This window comes from Centruroides vittatus, unplaced genomic scaffold (assembly GCF_030686945.1).
Source record: "Centruroides vittatus isolate TY-2023 unplaced genomic scaffold, ASM3068694v2 contig_364, whole genome shotgun sequence".
In the NCBI taxonomy this organism is placed as follows: Eukaryota; Metazoa; Arthropoda; class Arachnida; order Scorpiones; family Buthidae; genus Centruroides; species Centruroides vittatus.
In genome coordinates, this window is record NW_027122188.1 from 1,130,471 (window position 1) to 1,154,879 (window position 24,409).

Genomic DNA, 24,409 nt, shown 5'->3' on the forward strand with positions numbered 1-24,409 from the left:
AGTTAAACAATTCACCAAAAATATGCCAGAAAATTCGGTTCAAAAGAAGGTCACTTTGGAGCTACACAACAGCATTGAATGGATCTGTCAACTTTTTATCTGCTTATAAGTAATTCTGCACTACCTTATTTACATATTGAAGTGTTATGAGATCAGTCACTTATGTAAATAAATATTTATTTGTTTAAATTTTGAATTTAGTATTTTTTGGAAGTTTTCATTCTTAAAACACAAAACGTCCTTGATAAGAAAATAACAACTAAAAATAATGCCCAAAACATGACATAACGATCAGACTTTGACTCCTTACAGTTTTGTATTTTTAATTTTGTTCCATCACATTCAATTTGTATGTAAGCTGCAGATGGCCCAATTAGGAATTGAAAATGTTTCTAAATAAATATTTTATGAAGATTTAAGTCAAATAGATGCTGTAGAAATTCTAATAGCATGGTTTCAAAATTTTCAGATGATAAAGCCAGCTGAGTACAAAGTGATGATGATATAATACCAATTTTCAGATATATCAACATTGATGCAAAACTATGCACATAAACAGAATTATCATCATTTTACCATGCAGAACATATTAGTTTATGTTGTTTCTGAATATTTTCATGATTTGAGAAAGAATACATTATTGTAGAAATCCTATCCTGAACTGGATGCATATAATACATGAACACTTCCAAACTTAAAATCCAGTGAGAAGAATAAAAACATTTATTGAAGAACAAACATTTTCAACCTTCACAATGGCCATCTTCAGGTTCTACTGGAAGAATGCAAATGAAACAAAAACAGAATTTAAATAATGTCTGTTGTGTACAAACATCGCATGCACAGGAATGCAGTAATAAATTGTAAAATAAAAATGTTAACAAAAGAAAACAACACATACAAAAGGTTAAATGCTTATAAATAACAAAAAGTCAGAATAAAATATACTCCAAAACAACTGGAATGCTGATATATAATGATAACATATGAATATAATATATATATGCTAAGCCAGAACGGTTTACAAAACATTACATAGTTGCTAAATGTGCTCAAATACTGCTTACCAAACATGTGACAGGAGCCATGTCCCTGCCATTCCTCTAGAAATAGCCCTGTGTATCTCAAGAATTTCCAGGTATTTTAGGCACAATGGTAATGCATTTTGATGTAGAAGATGAGCTCTATCAAAGCAGATCTCTATATCTACATTCAATGGTTAGGCAGCCAAGGCTGTACCACTGGATTTCCTAGTAATTGAGTTGTGGTTGAGATATAGGAAAAAAAAACCTTGAATAGTGAAAATTGTTTTGATATAATACAATATATGCCCTTAGAGTTTGTTAAAATCATGTAAATATTGTAAATGGGAACTAAAGTACCATATGAGTGTGTGACAAACAAACTGGGGAAAATTGGTGAAAATCTTCAAGCACTGAGGAGGGGCTAGAGAATTAGCCTGAAATGCATCTGGAAAGACATTAAAGGAGTTTTTTAACCTGAATAGCCGTGTGATAGTCTACTGAAGCATTCTTTTTTCGGATTGAAGAGAGAAGGATTTACAGAACAAATATAACAGCTACCATTATAAAATTCAAATTTCTTTTTTATTGAATAAATTACACAAATGCAGATAAGCAATTAACTAAAAATACAATAACAATATTTGAAGAAATAGACACAGTTCATCGGCCAATATGATGAAATTGAATCTCTTTTATTAACACCCATCCATAATAAATGTCAAGAAATTTTTTTTTATTTCAACAGAAACAGGTTCCCATTTAAGATATTTTGATTTTGGTTTCATTTGAATTTTATTAATATATTGATCTGCATATCTGTTTGTTTCACAGATAATTATTTCAATTACTTCATAATCCAAAAATAATGAATAAATTTCCATTGGAGAGGCATTCAGAAATATCTTCATTATAAGGCAAAGATGAATCATCAAAATTTGAATCTTCTGACCCAAATAGGGATGTTGAGCAACTCCCAACATCCTTTTGGGTTTATTACAATTAGATCTCTTCATTATCAACAGTATCTATTCTACCATAACAAAAATGTCAAACTCAATTGAAAAAAAAAGCCAAATAAACAAAATTAAATTTTATTTATATATTTATTTATTATTATACATTAAAAAATATGATATAAAAAATAACAATGATAAAAAATAGTGAAAAAATGAAAACAAGTTCTATCCGTGAGGAAAAAACTATTTAAGCAAAAATGAAACAGTGGTGCTATGGGAAGTTTCATTAAAAATGATGTGGCAGTCAATGTGTTAAGATATGCTGCTCTTCCATCCTTATTTACTACTGTAACAATCAAAAACTGTAAAATTATTTTTCATGATACAATTTTAAAATTAGCTGTTGTTTTAAAATTTCTAATTATGTGACCTTCTTCAGAAGAGTGCCAAAGCAATTTGCCAAAGTGTCTTGAAACTTTCCAAATATTAGAGCGATTTTAGACTTGTTCAGAGTTTACTGTTCAGAAAACAAAGCATTTGTGCTGTAAAATAGAAACACATTCTTATTAAAGGAAAACAATATAATTTTTGACAGGTGTTACCCCAATTGGTTTAATAACATTTATGAGTCATACATATGGTGGAGAGCATTTGATAAGGTAATATTTGAACAAAGTGGTTTATAACGTATTAGAACTTTGTATAGATACCATCATGGTGGGCAAAGGTTTTCATGTTGATGACATGACAAGTTCTTATATTATAAAACTCCTTCAATCAGTTTTTTTTTTTAAGAAAGAAAGATCAGTTTTCAGAAGCAGCAGTTAGGACTAATGTTGACATTGCAAAGGCAGGAGTTCACATTGAAAGAATAAGCTAAAGAATAAAAATATTCAAGGTTTTTCAAAAACCTTTACCAGTTACACTTGTTCAGACAGAAGATATTTTTACTGTAGCATATATCATTCAATATTAGCAGATAAAAATTTGTGACAATTTGATTTACCAAAGAATATGCCAAATATAATGAAGTTATACAAAATTGCATAGTTACATTTATTATATCTTAATAAAATAAAAAGTAAACATTACAATTTTTATTTTAATAAACCCACTCTTCAATAAAAACATTATCTAATTTAAAACAAGTTTTATTCTTGATCATACCATGAAATCTTTATTTCATATTAGGATTTCCCCTGTTATAGAGTATTAAATTATTAGTTTGAAGTTACAAAAATCTTAATATTATAAATCATTAAATTGTATCACTAGTAATCAAAATTGTTTAATTATAGAAATATAATTAACTGTTTAAAGTTTTATAGATTAGATTTTATCTAAAATAGACATATCTATATTTATATTGTTTTTATTATTTTAATTAAGTAGTTACAAAGGTCAAATTTTCCTCTGCTATATAAGTTAGTTATAAAATTGTTCTTCCAAGTAAAAATTCTCAAGTTAAATTACTACTAATTCTTAAGTTTCTATATTTTTTACATCACGTAGGAAGCAGTATACTGATAAATAATTGTTACAATATTGCCTTTACCTGTCTTTGTTCTTATTAATATTTTAAAATGCAAAGTTATATTGCAATAATAACTTGAGATGGAAAATAGCAAGTACAATACATCAGTAACAATAATTTACAATTCATACAGTTATACATAAGGTGTTTTTTGATAGGACAGGTTTAAGTTAATAACCTTTTTGGTAAAAATTTTATGTACTAGAATTAAATGCAAAGTATGATGTAGTTTTATAAAACTTAATTTGTCTCAGGAGGCTATTCAAATGCTGAATTGTTCAAAGTGTAAAGCAGTTTTCCCCTGTTAGAAATAATGAAAAGTGATAAGCCAAACAACTACAGATTACATTGGGCTATTTATTCATGATTATATTTAATTAATTTCTAGATAATTTGTCACTAGAAAGAGGCATTAGATACCATCTCTTAATAATTTTAATAATTATAATTATAATTAAATAATTTAGAAAGTTCTGGAAGAAAAGAATCAGTCCAGAATAGGACTCTTAACCTGCAATTCCCACTTATTGTGCAGTAAGCAGGAAGTAAATTTTAGATCATGCCTTCTGATTTCTGGATTTGTGGTGTATCAGAAAGAACACCTTACAACTCCTTCAACTCAGATTAGGTCTATTTATTTGACAACTATTTACAACATATATACAGCTTGCTTCTAACAACAAAGTCTTAGGCCAGGCTTGTTTCTCTCTTGGTTCCCTCAGTTATGTTGCCTCATATCTAACTTCTAGATCCATTGGCCGACTAATCCAGAGCTGAATCGGTAGCTCTCCTGCAGGTCTGCCTTGGTTGGCATACCTGTCCCAACTTGTCCAGGATGATTTGCCAACAGACCTTTCCTGGAAAATGTGTTCTGATGAGTGAAAGCTTGAATTATCTTGTTACTACTCGATAGGCCTCTTTGACACAGGAGTTGCAGGTTTTTGTATTTAGAATATTATATTTAAGTGTGAAAAACTCTAAACTAAAATTTAGTATTATTAACACTAAATAAATGAGAAATCATCCTATTTATGGTTGCATGTGAAGCAGATACAAAACTCAATATTTTTCATGTTTTAAATTCATCTTATTGTATTAAATTATGTAGAATTTAATACAATAAATATGATAATCCAATGGCTGAAGCAGTTAACATACATGCTTGCTACTCTAGAGAATCTAAATTTAAGTCCAAGTTCCAATTGTCAGGAATTTTTCTTGGGTGATATAGGGCTTGACATACCTGGACTCTCTCTCTATCCCTTATCATTTAACTAGCCCATTGCAAGCTTTGCTAAATCCATAATAAGTATGTTAAAAAACCCTCTGTATCTGTAATTTGAGAGTAAAAAAAAATATTTATTTTGAAAAATTATTTATGCATGAACTATAATATGTTAGTGAATTTCTTGTTTTCTTCTTGCTTTAATTTTCTTGTTAATATTTCAATGAGAAATAACATAATTTTAAAGCATTAATTAAAGATAAAAATTTTGCTCTTTATATATATTTTGTAATGAACAATGTTTTTGTTACATCACTAAAAACATTTATCTTATTTTTTCGATATTTTTGCTAACGATTTTTGCTAATCTTATTTTTTCGATATTTTTGCTAACGAATTTGTATTGAAGTGTCAGATTTTACAAAATATTCTGATTACAAAGTCATATTTAGAAATATGTTTATAAAAATATTAATCATAAAATTTGGGAATAAAAATATTTTGTGTGTATATGGAATATTGATTATATATATGTATACTTTTAATAGTGTGGAGACTAATAAAGTTATGGTCATAGATAAAATGATCAAAAAAATAATTTCTCTGCAGATAGGAAAGCATTAAAAATTAGCTAATGTAAATAAAGTGTTAATGAAAATATATATTGTGCAAACTTATGTATTATTATGATTTTTGTATTATTTTTATAAGCAAAGATTTGAAATTTAATTTATGAAATTTTAACTTACAGTTTTGTGAAAGCAAAAGAAGAATTCAGGCAGCAATTAGGATATTCATGGTTTTGGTATAGGTAAATATATAATTGTTGTTCTATGTAAACTTTATGAAAATTAATTATACAGTAAAATCCTGATAATCGTAGATAATGTGTATTGAGGATGCTTCAGAACAAAATCTATCACAATGTTAAATAAACTGGATTTGGAAACCAAATCTACATACATATATATAATCTATATATACACATAAACCATATTTTACATACAAATATATTCTATTTTTAGTTAATCTGCTTATTGATTGTAATGGTTTTGTTAAATTGTACAATAAAATACCTTTAATTTTATTTATGACTGGCTGTTAAAGTAAATATAAACCTATGGTTATAATTAAAATTTTTAAAATTTGCTGCTGTTATGGAAATTCACTGGACTAAATTCTTTTTAAAATTTGTAGAGCCCTTTTGAGTACAGTACATAGGAAGAGAAAAATTATGTACTCTTTGAGTATGTACTGTACATTGCATGCCAAGATTTATGAAGCTAACTGTATTACATTCTTTCTTGTCTTTATTTTGCCAAAGTTTATCTAGGAAAATGCAGAACCTCAGTTAAGTGGGTTTGGTTAATAGGAACTCTACTTTAACTATATAATAATTTTTTAATAACTTTTACATAATTTCATCTGAATCAAAATTACATTTGAATAAATTCTCATTAATGATTTATTTATACATTCTGCATAATTTTGTGTTAATATACATTAGAAGCTCTCTGGGAAAAAATCACAAAATTTCTGTGTGCAACTTATCATACAGGAACTCACTTGATGGATAAAATAGACTTTATTTTGTACAACCTATTATTTTTGTACAAAGAAGGGGCTATTTGCCCTTCTTCAGTCCTTATTTTTTTACAATTATTAATAATACTGAAATAATATTTACTTGTGACTGCTGGAAGAACAATGTTTTTATAAAAAAACTAAGGTAAAAACTCATTAATCCTGTACCCAATAATCTGGAATGTTTGGTACCTGACACTCTCTGAAAAATAGATGATGATTTGAAATTGTCTGATGATGATCCAGCATATTAATATTCTGCAAATCAGAATTTGTTTGGACATATAGTACACTAAAGGCTCAGACAGATATACATTACATGTTTGGAATGTAAATATTATACATACAGTACATAATCACTGTAAATGTTGATTTTGTGCAATGACATGTTCATTAATGTTTTTGCAGCTTTTTCTTCAATCTTAACACAGTATGATACAGATGCACTGTGTCATCTTCAGACTGATGCAAAGAGTATGCTTAAACAAATCAGAATTATACAACAGTATGTACTAGTACAAAATGCACTGCAGTTCAAATTGCATATAATTTACCAAACTTTACGAAAATATAAAAATGTCTTGCAATCTTGCATTATTGATTAATCTGACATGACTCTGGTCTCATAGATGCTAGATTAATGAATTTCTATTGTAACAATTTTTTTAAAATTCAAAATCAGATAATTTAAATTTAAATTTAGTTTGAATTCAATAAATTATACTTTCATTTCCAATAAATACTAACATAAAATTTTAAATCATTACTTGTAATGTAAAAATTCTTTCAGATAATTCAAAGAAAACTGAATTGAATTATGCATTTTGAATGATGATCATTATACATATGTGAAAATAGCTTATCAAATGACCAATGTTGATCTTTCTGGCCAGACTTTATTGTATGTCTTCTGCTTTTTAATCTGTAAAGGAAATTTTCTGAATGTTAATCAAGTGCTCATTATCCTATGTTTTAAAATCATTTTACAATGTTTTCATTCCATTTTAAATAAACTTACAGTTTTCACAAATAGATCTAAATTTTATAATGTTGTATGTTTAATTTTCATTCAATAAACATGTATTTTCTTTTAATAATATATAAAAAATATAATACGACATTTACAAAGTTAAAAACTTTGTGTCTTGTCCTTCTTTTCGCCGTATTACACCATCAGCAGTCCTCAAGTCCTCACAGTCCCTCGGAGACGACCTTTTTTTGTAAATAATTTTTACTTAAAATGTAATATTTTTATTGATTGTGGCAACAACACTAGAGGACACTTTTACCTACTCTGCATTTTCTCACGGAGGCAGTAACCTCAAAAGAAAGGTCGTCTCCGAGGGACTGTGAGGACTTGAGGACTGCTGATGGTGTAATACGGCGAAAAGAAGGACAAGACACAAAGTTTTTAACTTTGTAAATGTCGTATTATATTTTTTATATATTATTAAATGTAATAACGCCAGCCATGTTTTTTGTAAATAATTTTTACTTAAAATCTATTTTCTTCTTGGGGTCATGGAATGCCACGTCTAATTACACCATGTGTTTCAATTAATTCTAGAAAAAACTTACACAGTTACTCCTTCTCTTGCAACACATTAAATGCATTTATCTTTATGCACTGAATTTTAAATCTATCAGTCTCAGTCCAGACACTCTGTATTTATTCTTTTTTGTTTTTAAATTAATTCTATGTTATAATCTTAAAATATATTGCTTATTTTATCTGATTTAACTAGATAAGCTGTTCCAACTATCAAACATATTCAAATCTTTTAAAAACAAAAAATTATTCCAAAAAGCTGTCCTGAAATTCCTATTTTAATTTGTATAAGAGTGGAATCTGATGCTGGGAGTTAATATTCTGAAAAAATTTTTAATTGGGCTGTAATTTGAAAAAAATTGTAGACCTATAAATTCCCACTGTTGTCTTTCCATCTGTCTTTCCTTAATCTTGAGAATGGAATTAGATACATGAAAGTCAAGACCAGATATAGAGAGTTTAGGGACAGGAGACCCTAATGAACTTTAGATGAAAACTGGACATTGTATTATTTCAATTCAAAAATTTTCTCCTGAAAGGAGTTAGATAACTGGCATGTCTCCATTGTTAACAAAAAAGTATGATGTACAGGGGCAAGACACTAGTAATTTGAGGTGGAGAGCATATATTTTAAATTAAATAAATTAAAAATATGATTTAAAATTGCAGCTTAGCATTGTGACAATGTCACAATAAATAATTGCTCATTCTGAAATAAAAACAATCTGTTGGACTCCTTGAAAACTTATTTTAGCATTAGCAAACTTCAAATTATAATATGGAATTGATTATCATGAAGAATTATTTATTTACATTTAACTCCAAACTTTTTAAAATTTATTTTGAATCTGTTTTCTGAGAATTAAAGAATCCCAAGATGGTCTATGAAGTAAACTGAAAATGTGATTCAAAAATTAATTTTGCTATTATATTGATGTGATTTTTGTTTAGTTTGTGTTATAGTAGCATATATATCATTTCATATTCAAAACTGTAATAAAACAATGTTGAAATTTTCAATTAACTTGAGAAAATGTTTTTCTATTTATAAATCTTGAAAAAATTGAATTGAAATAGTTCAAAAATATTTGACATAAAAGAATTTTATTAATTCGAATTTCAATTTTTCCCACCTCAAATAAAAGTTAGAATAAAGTTTATTAGGCTTTTCCTTGAAATATGAGAGAGAATTCTGTTAAAACTCTGTTTGTTTAATAAAGATTACTCATGTGTTTTACTGTTTTTTTTTATGTCTGATGATTTGTTGTTTATACTTCTGATAAGTAGCACTGAGTTCAGCGTTAATGTAGATTCTTCTTTTTATTGCAAGTACTTTCGACGAAAAATTACGATCGTCGTCTTCAGGCGAATGTGGAAAGAACAAATTTGAAAGAGGTACGTGCCGAACGTTCCAAACTGATAACGGAAGATTTTCGTTGGCGAATTTTTAAAAAATAATGTATTCTTTTAGCGTTCGGTAACTTCGCCGGTTCGAAGGAGATTTTAAATCGGCACAATTGACGGTGCATGTGCCGAAAAGCACACACGCTACGTGTGCGCTTGTCGGCATGTTTGAGTGTTTATGCGCTTGTAAAGAGTGACCCAAATTTCGGGCAAGTCCAGGGTGGGGACGTTGCATGCATCTGCTGTTATTGTGAGGATCGCTTCCCAGATGAATATTATTTTTCTATTGTTGGAGCTTTTTAGGAGCGCTGTTTCTGACCAAAGCGGAGTGTAACTTTGTTGTAGAACTTTTCTGGTCAGCTCTGTTGTTTGCCTTCCTTTATTTATATCATCCTGGTGTTCCGCGATATGGCAGGCGATCATTCTTGCTGTTGCCCCTATATATTTCTCTATTTCTCCTGTTGTTGGATTTTCTAGTGGCACCGCGTAGACCCCCGATTTTTCTAATGCGCTGATTTTGTCTCAGTCATTGCATATGCTTCTGCGTAGGCTGGGTAGAGGGGTCAAGGGGAGCACAAAGCCGTACTGCCGGAATATACGGCTAATGAGTATGGACTGTGCTCCTAGATATGGTAATGTTGACGGTACTATTGCCATTTCTTTTTTGTTGTGTAGCATGGTGAACGGGTGGATGGAGTCGTTCACTCTATGCAGTACATGCGTAAATTTGGCGCCTGTAAACCCAGCGTGATGTACTGCCGTTCGTATGATTTCCAATTCATCGTTTATTAGGTCCTGCGATGAGTGAAGCAGTATCGCCCTTCTGATGAGAGCTGCTATGGCGGCATTGATATACCGCGATGGTTGGAAGGTGTCAGCTGGAGTGATGTGGGGAATCATGTCGGACTTGTGGTATACCACAAACCGTGGTCCTTCCAGCGATTTCTGTATTCGCATATCTAGAAATGTTAGTGTCTGGTTCCGCTCCTTTTCCCAAGTGAATTTGATGGTGGGATAAACGCTTGATAATCGCTGCATAAATCGGATGAATTCTTCCTCTGAATTTCCCCATACTAGTAGGATGTCGTCAACATAGCGTAGGTATAATAGAGGGTAGCAAATAGTGAGTGGTGCGTTGAAAGTTTTTTGCTCCACGTCCCTCATGACGAGCTCGGCCAAGACTGCAGAAAGAGGGGAGCCCATAGGGACACCCTGTTTCTGGAGATAGATTTTCTGGTTGAAGCGGAAATAATTGTTTTCAGTGACGAAGATCAACGCTTTACGAATATCTAGTACCTGCTGAACTGTGAGACCTTTCTTAAGGAGCATAGCATTGGCTAGCATTACGGCTTCAAACGTGGGGACGGAAGGGTATAGAGATATCACGTCCATTTTGTAGAAGGTGCAGGTGTTGATGTTTGCTCTTGTGATGTTGGCTTCGATGGTGGTCTTGGCGTCTATGGAGGAGGGAGTGACAAATGGTGACTCCGGGAGCAGCTCTCGTAGAAATTTTGCCAGGGCTTTTTCCAGGTGGTAAGTTGGATGTGACCTTTTGTTTACTAAAGGTCGTAATGGTCAGTTCTCCTTATGCGTTTTGGGCTGAAAGAACAGCCTAGGGCAGGCAACATTTGATGGAGGTTCAAGGTGACCAGATAAAGTCAGTGCTAGTCCTGGCAGTGTTATAATTTTTCTTGCCTTTCGCAGTACTGTTGGCGTTGGATCTCTGTCCATCTCCACTGAGCATGAGTGTAACAGAAAGTCATTGGCTCTAGAAATAAAATCGTTCTCTCTGCATAAGACAAATCTTCTGTCCTTATCTGACATTAAGAGCCTCATTAAGAGCCTCAGACCATTTTTCGTCGAAAGTACTTGCAATAAAAAGAAGAATCTACGTTAACGCTGAACTCAGTGCTACTTATCAGAAGTATATGCAACTCTGGCGTAAGTTAACTTTTATGATTTGTTGTTATAGGAAAGTTAAAAAATGTCACATTTATTCAAATATTATAGAATTTTGATATTTGTTTTTGATCATTTCAATGCAAATACCAACTGCCATCTCCTAAATAATGTATTGTTTTATATGTTAAATAGAATTTATGTATCAATTAACTGTTTACATTTAATAGAGAAAAATTGAAATAAAGAAATCAAAATAAATATTTTATAAATATGAATAATAGTTTTAGTTCATTATTTTTATTCTGTTGTTTATAATTCTGACAACTTGAATAATATGATATTACTTTGAAAAAATTACGGACTGATGGAAAGGATATTATCAGTGCTGACAGGATATTTAAGAATTTTTAAAATATTACAAATTACACTAAAATTGTTAAATAACTTTTGCAGTTAAAAAATGCTTAATAGTTGTTTGTAATGTTTTTAAATGTAATAATAACAGTTTGTAAATTATTAATAAATAAAATTATTTTTCAGTGATCTTCCTTCTGCTGCTTCCATAGTGCCCTATTTTCAATGTGATAATGATCTTCGGGCATTTAGTCCTGAAGGTTTACATCTAGTAATTTGTGTTCATGGTTTAGATGGTAAGTAAATTTCCACTTATTTTACAATATTAATAAATTGTATACAGTGCACTCATACAATAATTAGTTTGGATGTCATCTGAACAAATTATTATATGAGGTTATTTAGATTAGTGAAAAGTTTGGATTAGTGCAGTTATATGTGTTTAAAATTTTTTTTGATACAGTACTTGGTGTTTATGTGATGTGTGTTAAAAGTTTGATGAATGTTAGATTATCTTGAGTTTGGTGCCCGCCACAAGGTCAAGTGTGCTTGTGGACATCCAGAGACATGTCTAGGAATGCCTTCTGGCATGAAATATACATACATAATGCACAAAATCAACACCAACAGTATGACATATACATACCTGCAAGTGGGCTTTTCCACAATCATTCAAGCACAATCTATGTGAGAGGTGGCATCAAAGAGCAATGGAACAATGACATAACAAAATTCTGCTTCAAATTGGGGAAAATGGTGATAGAGATGCATGAAATGTTGATTAAAGCAATCTTGTTCCTGCAGACTTATTTTTGTTTCCTCATCTCAGAGGTCAGTAAGGGATCATGTTTTGCCAACATCTTTCTGATTCAGGCCCCTGTGACAGCAGTTTCCAAACAAGACTTTTCCAATGGTTTCCAGAAGCTCTATGAATGTTGTCAAAAGTGTGTTGTGTTTCTTGGAGGGTACTCTGAAGGCATTTCTGTGTCATCTGTTTTGCTGTTCTTATTCTAACATTCACTGATTTTTTTAGCCACAGCATGTATATAAATTGGTATAAAAATGTGTAGTATATATTAATTTTACAAATTGTCTTGTTTTTAAAATATAATCCGTAGGTTAGGCTTTGTTTTTGGTGCTTGTGTAGAATATTTAGTAACAAAACAAATAAAAATTGGTTTGGATTAAATGGAGATCAGTGTATTATTATTATTTTTTCTGTTCTTTTCTTGTTTGTGTCCTTGTTTTCCTAATTGTTGATTTGGAAATATCAGTGTAAAAGCCATATAGTCCATTTAATCTTATCTAGTATAGAAATCAAATATAAGCAATTTTTGATTTATGAGCATTTACTATAAATAACATCATAGTGAACATATCTGATAGATCCTTCAACTGTACATGATAACTGTAGCACATTACAATCCTCTTAAGATGCTAGACAGACCAGTTATTTCATTATCAAATTGTCTTCCATCTATTAATGTGTCATTTTCACTTAGTCATTTATGTGGTAAATGATTATGATCAAATAATGAAACTATTGATGGGTAAAAGCTTATTAACAGTAAATAAGTGTACTATTACATATATTGTTTTTTTAAAATTTTGCTAATTGTTTCTATTTTCTCAAGTAATTAAAAGTATAATGAACAAAAGCTTATAACAAGCTCTAGGAATAGATCTCATTTGCAAATTGAGAAATGTCTGTATACTTCAGTTTGTTGGATATAATATTTTTATAATTATTTCTCAGCAACATTTTTCTTCATATCTTCTAGGTAAAAATATTAAATAAGAGAAGAAAATTTGCAAATGAAAATATAAGATTTTTGTTTGCAAATTGATAGTTGAGTAAAATAACACATAAGGGGAAAGAGAGAGCGAATGTGATCGGAGGATTGTTAATCGCACGCCTTTTCCCGATATCACATTTTACATTCCGTTTTTTGTTGGCCGGCATGTGGCTTACATGCGTTCTGTTATTGATCGTTTGTACGCAGATATGGGCTCAGTTATCGCGGGACCGCAACAAACTGCTGAATTGGTGCTTGGATGCTAAATATCACAAGAAGAAACTCAGTCCCGGTCCCGAAAATAACACATAAGAGAGAGAAGGATTGGATAAAATGTAATAAATTTAGGAAAAGGAATCATTTTAAAGAGGAGTAAATAACTTATTAATTGAAAGGATATAAAATTGTTAGAGGTGATTTTTTGAAAAAATTAAGAGAAGAAAAAATGTTTTCCATAAATTCAATTTTTATGAAGAGAGATCCTTAACTAGAAAAACAATTATACTTTTGGTATGGAAATGAATAGTTCAAAAGAAAATGTTAAAAAGAAACTAATATTTAATGAAAAACATAAATATTTCAAAAATTTTAAACTACTAGATTTTGATTTAAAAGGCTTTGAACAGATGTATACAAAGTATTTTTAATATTGTTTAAATAAATAACATTAATAACACTATTAATTTTATAAGGATAATAATAATATTGTAAGTTCAGTCTTGACATAGTTAATTTAATTAGTATCTTTGTATTTAGTTAATAATTCTATAATTTTTTTCAATATTAATTTATAAGGGAAAATCAATAAGTAACTCATAATATTATTTTCGAGCAAAGTTTACTACCAGAAACAAAGTTAAGGCAGCTGAGAGCAAGGGACAATCATTAGTTAGTTTTTGACATATGAACCATTCCTGTTGGTTTGTTTGTTCCACTGTGACAAGCTTAAGGATGCCTTGTTCATAGAACTTCATATTCTGATTATACAACCATTGGAACACTGTACTTTTCACTTTAACATCACAGGCAGTGTTGACCCTCCAAGAACTTAATGGGATGAAAGAGGTGAAAGTTGTTTGGTGCAAGGTCAGGACTAAGGGTGGTGCATAAGGACCTCCCAACCATTCCTAGCAATTTGTGCATGCCCTGACATGTAGATGTGCTTTATCATGAAGGGTTTTATTCAGATCATTTGTCACAAAATGCACATTAAAACTTGTGCAAAGTCTTCATGTAGATTGCAGTGGTAACAGTTGACCTGTAAGAAAGGAATTCCACCAGTAGTAGGTCCTTGATGTCCCAGAATACTGTAACAAGATCTTGGCAGACTAACCCAAAACTTCTTTGCTGGTGGGGATGAAAGATATTTCCAGACCACACTGGCTTTTGTTTCTGATGTGAAATGGTAGGCTGTGATTCATCACTGGTTATTATGGTTTAGAAAAACCTGTTTCCTTCAATAGCATACTGCTGCAGGTGGTCTGATGATGTTGTCATTCTCATGCCCTGCTATTTCAGACTCAATTACTTAGGGACCCATTAAGTACTGATCTTGTGATACTGCAATTTTTTGTGGACAATAACATAACCTATTCTATAGGAAATGTTTATAAGGTTGGCTAAAGTCTGTAGATGGATACAATGATCTGTCAAAATTGTCTCATTAATTCATGCAACATTATTGGTGGACATGCTAACCAGGTGGCCAGGACATGGCTAATCAGCAAGGACATCTTTCCTCTGAGAAAAAACTTGCACATCTGGCTACAATGTTACAGTCCATGTACATATTCCAATATCTTTTTGTGAATTTGGATGGGCATTTTGCTTTTAGCCTACAAAAAATGCACAACTAGCTCATTGCTCAAGTAGTGTGACAATGTCAACACACCATCTTTGCTAGCTCTTGTGCACCACTAGATGGACACCTATCTTCCTGTAAAGGGAGATTCATTGAACTCCTGACCCAGGTTTCATCACACTGTCACTAATTGTATTTCTGCAATAAAATACTTTGAGTAACTTATTTGTTCTCCTTTGTATTGAAATTAGTATTAAAACTTTTATAATCAGTGTGTTTTATTTATTGTTTTTATTATGTTTTTGTGTGCAGCAATGATAAATTAAATTGCCTTATTAATTGCTGTGTTTAACATTTGTAATAGTGAACTTTATTTTGTAAAACTGATAATTGTATGAATGGAATATTATCAAAATATTTAATGTTAAAATATACACTCAGAATTCAGTGAATGAGCATTATATTTCAACTAGATAGTTCCCTGTCAAGCATGATGAAGAACTGTGTAGTTAATGGTCTGAATTTTTGTCAGATCAGGTCAGTTGGGCTCCCTTGTTAATATGTTACCATAACATAGGGAAAAGGCTAAATGTATTAATCTTATTCTTTTAGATGTGGAATTTGCTTGATCAATGTTGCTTTGCTTTCTCTTAGGCATTTCTTAGACATCAATATATCATGCTTCTAAATAAAAAATGACAATGCCAAATGATATGAAGTAGCACTATCTGGTCAGCAATTTGACTTTGGATATTATAGTAGAATTAATTACATTAATAAATTATACAATGTGTTATGAGGTAGCACCATCTGCAGAGAAAAAAGACAACAAACTTTGGTTATTATATTAATAATAATTGAAACATTAATTAAACATTAATGTATTTATAGAATATACCATGTATAAGTTATATATTTTGAAATTCTTAAAGTTATTTGATATTGCAGGTAATAGTGCAGATTTAAGATTAGTTAGAACCTATTTGGAGTTAGGACTTCCAACTGTTAATTTTGAGTTTCTTATGTCGGAGCGTAATCAGGTATGTAAATTAAATAAAAATATTTAATTTAATCTTTCCTACAATTATATATTAATACATTTTTTTAATCTGCTGAATATTTATAAATAAATTATAAAATATTGAAAATAAAGTAATTACCAAAGTAAATGAAACAAAAATAATCATATGGCTCCTTGAATTGTATTAAAAAAAAGCAATGCAGTCTTCTTGAAAGTCAAGATCTTGTCAAGTCTATTAAATGCTTTTAGGAATATCTTTCCCTCATTCTCAGAATCTGTTATAAAAAAAATTTAAAAAAATAAAACAGCTCTTCTAAAAGAGCTTACAAATTTAAATATAATTACAACAGTTTTAATTTTGTACAGAATAGCATACTAATTCATAATAAAAATGGCAATTTTTCTCAAAACTATATTAAAATCATTTTCCTTTTTTTTATATCCAAATTACTTTTGCAATTCTATTCCCTTGGATATACTCTAAGGATATTCTAATCTTGTTGACTATAACATTATCAAATTGCTGTATCTCATTTAAGTGTAATATAATATAATATATTACAATTAAATGAGATATATTTTATTGTTCTTTGACACAAGCTTTGTATTATGTAGATAAGTAACAGTGGCAAGTAGTAGTAGTAATATTTTTGGGGGTTGTGAAAACATATATACTGCTGAATAATTAAACTTTGATTAAGAACTGTTTAACAACACTAATGAAACTTTATAACCATTCATTTTATATTTGTTTTTATGATATTTGGATATTTAAACAAAATATTCATGTGATCAGTTTTTCTATGATTATCTTATGAGTTTAGTTATCTTATTTCTGGAGATGTAAGTTGATTTTATTACAAATAAAAACTTATTGATTTCCTGTAGTAAATACTTTCAAAGTAAGACATTATAGCTTTTGTTGATATTGTATGTTGTTAAGAATTTTCACTATAATGAAATGTATATATGTATTAATTGATTAAAAAGTTTTAATTTTTAGGGTGAAACTTTTGATGACTTTGAAACAATGACTGACAGATTGGTATCAGAAATCACTTATCATATAGAAGTTTATGGATTGAAGCCATCAAAAATTAGGTTGGATTATGCTTTTGAATATTTTATTATTTGATTTTGTAATTCTTATAGAAAAATATAAAAGTTTAAAATTAATGTTAACTTTTAAAATCTTATTAAATTATTCAACTTAAATGAATCATTAAATTAATAGCATAATAATAATCTAATATATTTCATTAAATTATTAAATATTTGGTATTAATTAAATTTTGATGAAAATATTTATGAAAACTTTGTAAAAGATATAAAAATAAATGTAAGTTTTGTATATGTAATAAGCTGACTCAACTACTTTATTAACTTAGCATAATTCATGTTGTTACATTTCAAAGTTGATGCATGATTTTGAATTTCAATTGAGTTTTTATTCAATTACAGATTTACTTTTTTTTATTTCTCTGTCTGTAAGAAAATAAAATAGAAAAATTCTCTAAAAGTTTAAAATCCAGTAATAGATTTAATCTAATCTTTCTGCCTTTTTGAAAGCCACCTTTTACGTTTCTCAAACATATTCTGTTTTATATGCAACACTGAAATTTTATACATAATATAAAGGTCTTTCATACATATATATGAATATGAAGATCTATATATATGATAATACATATGATAAGCCCTCATGTAGATATATATATATCTAATTGATATAGACTTGAAATAAAATGAAGAGCTACATATACAGTTAATTCTGCTTAAGAGAGCACCAAGGGGATTGCTGTGTCATGTTCCCTTAACTGAAATAACAAGGTTACTTGGGTTTATTCATAGTATTCAAATCTTTCCCCTTTTTCTTGTCTTTGGAGTTCTTTGTAACTTATGTATTGATTTCATTCTTATATCATAAGTATTCTTATACCAGGAGAACCCAAAGGAGGGACAAATTAAAAAATTAAAATATTTGAATAATTAGTACAAATCTTTTATTAACATGTGTATGACAATTGTATTGTGGCTGGTTTGATAAATCATATTTGCTATCATAAATGCTTTTAAAAACAATGTTTTGAAGATTGAACAAATAAATTATAATTTTTTTGTGTCTACTGGGAGGGCTTAAGCCCTGTTCAGTCAATTTCTGTTATGGTTTGGCTATTTCAACATTTATTGTGTATTGGGATTTATTGTAAAACAGTTATTAAAAAAAGAAAAATTTAATTCTGTTTCCTAGTTTTGGTTTTGTAAGTATCTTTTATTAAGTCATATTTTTAATTACGTTAATTCAAACTTTTTACTTTAGTTTGTTATAAATCATTGGGCTGCAATTTTTTCAAATTGCAACCCAATATATAAATTTTTACTGTTGTTCTTCTGTTTGTCTTTCCTTAATCTCGAGAGTGGTGTTAGATGAATGAAATTGAAGACCAGATATGGAAAGCTTAAAGGCAGAAGGTCCCAATTAACTATATACGAACTTTTGATGCAAATTGGAAGTTGCATTATTTCAATTCAAAAATTTTTCCCTGAAAGGAGTTAATTGGATGACCAGTACAACTCTATTGCTAATGGAAAAGTATGATGTACAGGGGCAAGACACTACAGTACTAGTTTGAGATGAAGATCATACATTTTAAATTAAATAGATTAAAAATATGATTAAAATTTGCAGCTCAGCATTGTGACAATGTCACAATAAATAATTGCTCGTTACTTATTTATTTATATTTGTTAGTAATTTGTTTTAAAAACTTGATATGTTAAAATTTCAGATTATATAATTTGTTTATATTGAAATTTTTAACATTTTATTTTTTTACCACTTTTTTTACCACTAAATTATATTATTACATGATAGTTACTTTATCAAAGACAGTTTTAATAGAAGTCTTGTGTTGTTTATGATAATATTTAGAAATGTAATAAAATTAATAACTCGGTAAGTAAAATAAATAAATAAACTCGGAGTCAAGAAAAATTTCAGAATTTTTAAAGAGAAAATGTGAGAGAGAAATCTCAACTGTAAAGAAGTTAATATTTCTTTGATGTTTTAATATTATTTCAGGTATATTTGAGTATGTTTAATAGGTTTCTTCCAATTCAAAGAACATCTTATTGTATCAAAGTTGTTTGATAAAAATGAATCATTAAATTAGGATTTAAATTTTACTATGTTATTTACTTTTAAAAAAAGGCAAATTTAACATTGCCTAGATTTAATTACATCAATAATAATAAAGTTATTTCTATAATTTATAACTTTATTTATTTTTAATTTTATCTGTTTAAAAACTTTTCAGTTTTATTGGCCATTCACTTGGAAATATTATAATTCGTTCAGCTCTTGCAAGGCCAGAGATGAAACCATATTTGAATCAACTTCATACTTTTCTGTCTTTATCAGGTCCTCATTTGGGTACACTCTATAACAACAGTGGACTTGTAAATATGGGTAAAAATTATATTCTTAATTGTTATGTATTATGTTATTTTAGATTTTAAATTAAAGTGTTATTATTTTTCTTAATTTTGTTAGTGTTGAAACTGAATTCCATGATTATTGTGAATAAAATTATATTTTCTTATACTTTTTAAGAATTTTTTTAAAACTTTTTTTGCCCTGTTGGTACTAAGGGCCTCTTTTAGCAAGCCTATTATGGGTTTGGCCAGGCTCATAATGGGATGGCTGGGTGGTTAGGGATAGAGCTCAACATATCCAGACATGCCACCCCCAAAAAATTCCTGAGGATTTTTTGACCCATCTGGATTCAATTTCAGGTTCTCCAGAGCAGTAGGCTGCCACCTTGACCTCTTGACCATTTAGTCATTTGTAACTTTTTAAGAATACAGTGGGTGATCAGTTAACAAACAGTTCAGACTATGAACAAATTGGACAGTAAACACTTTTGTGAAAGATTTTTATGTTTGGATAATGAACACTTCACAGAACAAACACAAGAAGAAGTGACGTAAAATATAGTAAATACCGATCGATCTTCCCTTGTCTCCAGGTGACAATTCGAAACCTTTCAGAGCTTGGGAGACATCAACATTGATGCTCAACTCAATATTGATTGGATAGTAGGCTATTCCTTTGAACTTTGAAACTTTCCCTTGTAATTCCAACCTTTTGTCTACCTTTCTCACAAAGAAATCATATTCAATTTTATAGTCTTTTTACAAGACTGTCGGGCGAGCACTCATTTTGTGTCAGTTTTTATTTTTGAAAGGCGAGTGTTTAACTGTCCCATCAGATGTTCATTAACGTTTTAACAAATTGCATCAAGGCCTCACATTTACATAATTTTTTTGTGCACTAGTTGATTTCTGTTCTCTACATTTTTGTAAGTGTTTTTCTGAACTTTTTATTTCAAAAAGAAACTGATAATATTATTGAGCCTAAAAAGAGTGGAGTGTCAAGAACTGTGCTCACCATAGAAACCAAGCAAGAGATAATAACCAAGATAGATAGTGGGCAGAAGATGTCTGATGTTGCTAGGCAGTATGGCTTGAACATGTCTACAGTAGGCACAATCTTAGTTAAGAAAGAAATAATCAAGAAGACTGAAGCAGCTGAAGGAATTACAAAAATCACATCTGAGAAACAAAGAACATTTAATAGCTCATAATGGATCCTGAAACTGATCTGACAACAGAAGAAACTCAGCAAGATGTGTTTTCTTCTGGAAAAGAGGAAGACAAAAGAGGACCAATGCTGAAATCTGCTATTAAAGATCTTTTGAAGAAGAGGGTGGATGTCAGAACAACAGTCTTAGAATGGCATCCAAACCCGATTGACATTAATAGGCTTGGAGATCTCTACAATGATGAATACTATTAATTACTTCCAAAAAATCCTGAAGAAAGAGAAAAGCAATTGACATTGGACAGATTCTTTAACACCCCACAAACAGAAAAATAAATGCTTGATAAAAATGCAAGACTAGGTATTTATGTATTTTTATTATTACATATAAATATATTAAGAAAGTATATAAATTTTTATTTCTTTTTAGAACGAATTAATCAAATTTCCATAAAAATTTATGGTAAATCAATAATCAGTTAATGAACAATTTGGGTAGTGAACAGTCTTTGAATGGATTATGTTCGTTAACCGATTACCCACTGTATTAATTCTTATAAACTACAATAAGTTTTAATAAAATTCAAGTTTACCAGTGATATTGTGGCACCTGTTTTAATTTGGATAGAATGAGAGAAGACACTTAAAATTTCCAAAACTGCCAGATGTGTTCACTGACTTGACCACAAGTCTAGCAGCATGTATTCATTTGGATTGTCTGCTTTGCAGTTGTTACTGATCACTATATTCTGTATGGTTTTTAACTCATTTTACTTATATTTAATTTTGACTTTTAAAAAGAAGGATATGTCAGTGGTATCAAATATAAATTAAACATATTTTAAATATGGACCTGTGTCTGTTTCTAACAGACCACAATGCTTTAGAGATATGAGATGTATATAATCAGTGGTTGGTCTAGCAAAACTGTTAATTTAAAAATACAAAGCTTTTGATTGTACTGGAAAATTAGTGGTGACCATAATAAATGTTTTCAAACTTTCCTTGAGTTAACATTATTTCAAACAGAACACTTAAACAAAAATGAAGTAAAAAATATAATATTAAACATAATATAAAAAGAATAGAAGAAATGTTTTCAAAATTTGAAAAATTAATAAATAAATAAGTTTTTTATGATAAAATTAAATGAGATATATTATTATTAAATAGTTATATTACAGTTTTTAACAAATAATAACTTAAAATGTTTATAACAATCTAGATAAATTTTAAATTCTAATGAAAGTAAAATATTATGATAAGGCAATTATAAACTCATATTTCTGATATAATAACAAGTGTGTTTTCTTGAAACATAACTAAAAATGTGATTAAATATTTTAAATATTTGATGTGAATATTGATACAAAATTCATAAATAAAACTAAATTTAAATTTTTGAGTATTTTTGTTGTTTTGAAAATATCATTACGAATACTTAATAAATAAAAGCAGAAAATTTATAAATAAAGGAATATTTAAAATGCAAAGAAAAAGCCATAAATATGTGATAAATATTACAAAGTAGCTATTTTAATATAAGAAAAATATAATTAATAAGAAATGAATAAATAATAAGTAGATTTACAATTTTTAGAAAATAATAGAACAAAAATAAAAGTAATATATAAATGATAATTATGAAAACTGCAGAAAAATTAACTGGCACTTTTTAGAATGGAAACTGAATTAAAGCTGTAGCAAGCTCAGATATATTGTCCTACAGGTTTACACAGATTTGGTAGAACATATTATTAAACATTTTTCTTTCCTCAAACTCATTAATTTTTTTAGTTTTTTGATTCCATTGATAACTTAATATGAGAAACCTTTAAATTGCTGTTCAATGAAATGTTCAATTAGAACATGCCTGTGAATAAATATTTATCTGATATCTCAGGTATCAGATAAATAGTTTATTTTTTTTACACGAACCTATTGATAAATGTTTCAAGTGATATAACTAAGCAAGCTTAACATTTCATACACACCAAAAAAAAGTCAGAATTACATCAAACTTCCTTGAAGAAAATTTGACTAGCTCAGTATGAATGTATTCAAAATTTGCAGAATAATAATCAACAAGCCACAAATATTCAATGAATTGACATCAAACTAGTTAAATGCACTATTGCCTAACAACAGGTTATTTTACTTTGGAAACAGGAATAGTATTGTCAAATCATGATCCATAATTATCAAAATGTAATAAAGGAATAGTATTGTTATATAGTTTTTGAAAATATGTTTGAAGGAACTCATTGTCAAATTATGATTTAAATTTTGATTTAATATTGATATGGTTTATCACAAACCTTTAAATTTTGAACCCAATGCTACTGAGTGTGCTGAAATGATGTTCATTGTTCTATTGTCTTAATGAATTACATTGAAGTTTTTGAAAAATTTGTAAAATTCATTAAATCAAAAACAAGTAACTTTCTTAATAATTTCCTTTTTGAATCATGCTTATATTAAATTATCTTCAACAATACCTAAGATCGACATAAAAGAAGTTGTTTAAAAAAAATTCCAGTCACCAATTGTATATATAAAATTTATTTTTAGTTTAGTTATTTAATTGTAGTGTATATATAAAATTTAATCATTATGTAGTTAGCATCATATTGATATTTATTCAAAATTTTTTCTATTAAATAACTTTAGTTCTTGATTAAGTAACTTATTGTTCTAAATAATATATATATATAAATGTATTTATAGGAATGTGGTTTATGCAAAAATGGAAGAAATCGGGATCACTTTTACAATTAGCCTTGAAAGATACAATAGATGTGCGACAATCGTTTCTTTACAGATTGAGTAAACAACCAGGTAATCATTTATTAATACTATATTTACTTTAATATACAATATGATCTTGCTTTATGTTGGGGTTGTGGGTCAACAGATAAATTTTACTTTATCTCAAGTAGCAAATGTTATATAAATTTTTATGTAAGTTGTCAATTACAATTAACAGAAAATTGTTATGAAAAGTACAAAGTACAATTAACATTTTATTTATATGTTTCACTATATATATATATTGAAATTCATATTAAAAATAGTCTGTGTGTACATTAATAATCAGAATTACTTCTGTGCATCTAAAGGTTAACTTAAGAAATTTCATCTGCAAAAACAGAAATTCACATATATCAGTCCTACATAAAACTACCTTAATATAGTAAATATCATTAGCAATTTTATAATAAATATTCAAAATATAATTTATTGCTTTAATATATTGGTACCTTCAAAGACAAAGGACTGTCACAAAACTAAATTTTTCAGGAGAGGTAAAAATCAATTTTAAGTTTTTTGTGTGCTTGTAATTCAGAAAGTACAAGCTGTTGTTCTTTTCTCTTTTTGATTAGAAGTTTGATCACCTCTGATCAAAAAGTATCTGGAATAGTTCTTTCAGGCCTTAATTAGAAGGGCATACTTGCATTTGTCTACACAAATAGCACTCAATGAAGAGTTAAACCACATAGAAGGGATAGCCAAAGCACATGGGTACTACAATCTAATACAAAGCCTCAATCAACAATTTCTGAATGCCACAAATGGGCACTGGAGACCTCCAATATTCCGATGATAAATTAGTGATAACCAGAGGGTGGAGAAGTAGAGGATACCTATTGCTTAC

At 29.0% G+C, this 24,409-nt stretch overlaps 1 protein-coding gene and 1 long non-coding RNA gene across 2 annotated transcripts in view; both read left to right on the forward strand.

Annotated features, from left to right (window-relative positions):
- LOC136975077 (protein FAM135A) overlaps positions 1-24,409 on the forward strand; it is a 113,447-nt gene that overhangs the window by 75,906 nt on the left and 13,132 nt on the right. The window contains exons 15-20 of the mRNA XM_067270074.1: positions 5,492-5,551; positions 11,720-11,829; positions 16,079-16,170; positions 17,155-17,252; positions 19,469-19,620; positions 23,482-23,592. Of these exons, the coding sequence (XP_067126175.1) occupies positions 5,492-5,551; positions 11,720-11,829; positions 16,079-16,170; positions 17,155-17,252; positions 19,469-19,620; positions 23,482-23,592 (623 nt within the window). The remainder of the gene's footprint in view (positions 1-5,491; positions 5,552-11,719; positions 11,830-16,078; positions 16,171-17,154; positions 17,253-19,468; positions 19,621-23,481; positions 23,593-24,409) is intronic.
- On the forward strand, positions 20,351-20,798 carry LOC136975175 (uncharacterized). Its single transcript, XR_010880758.1, has 2 exons — positions 20,351-20,404; positions 20,619-20,798. It is a non-coding gene; the product is annotated as an uncharacterized lncRNA (long non-coding RNA).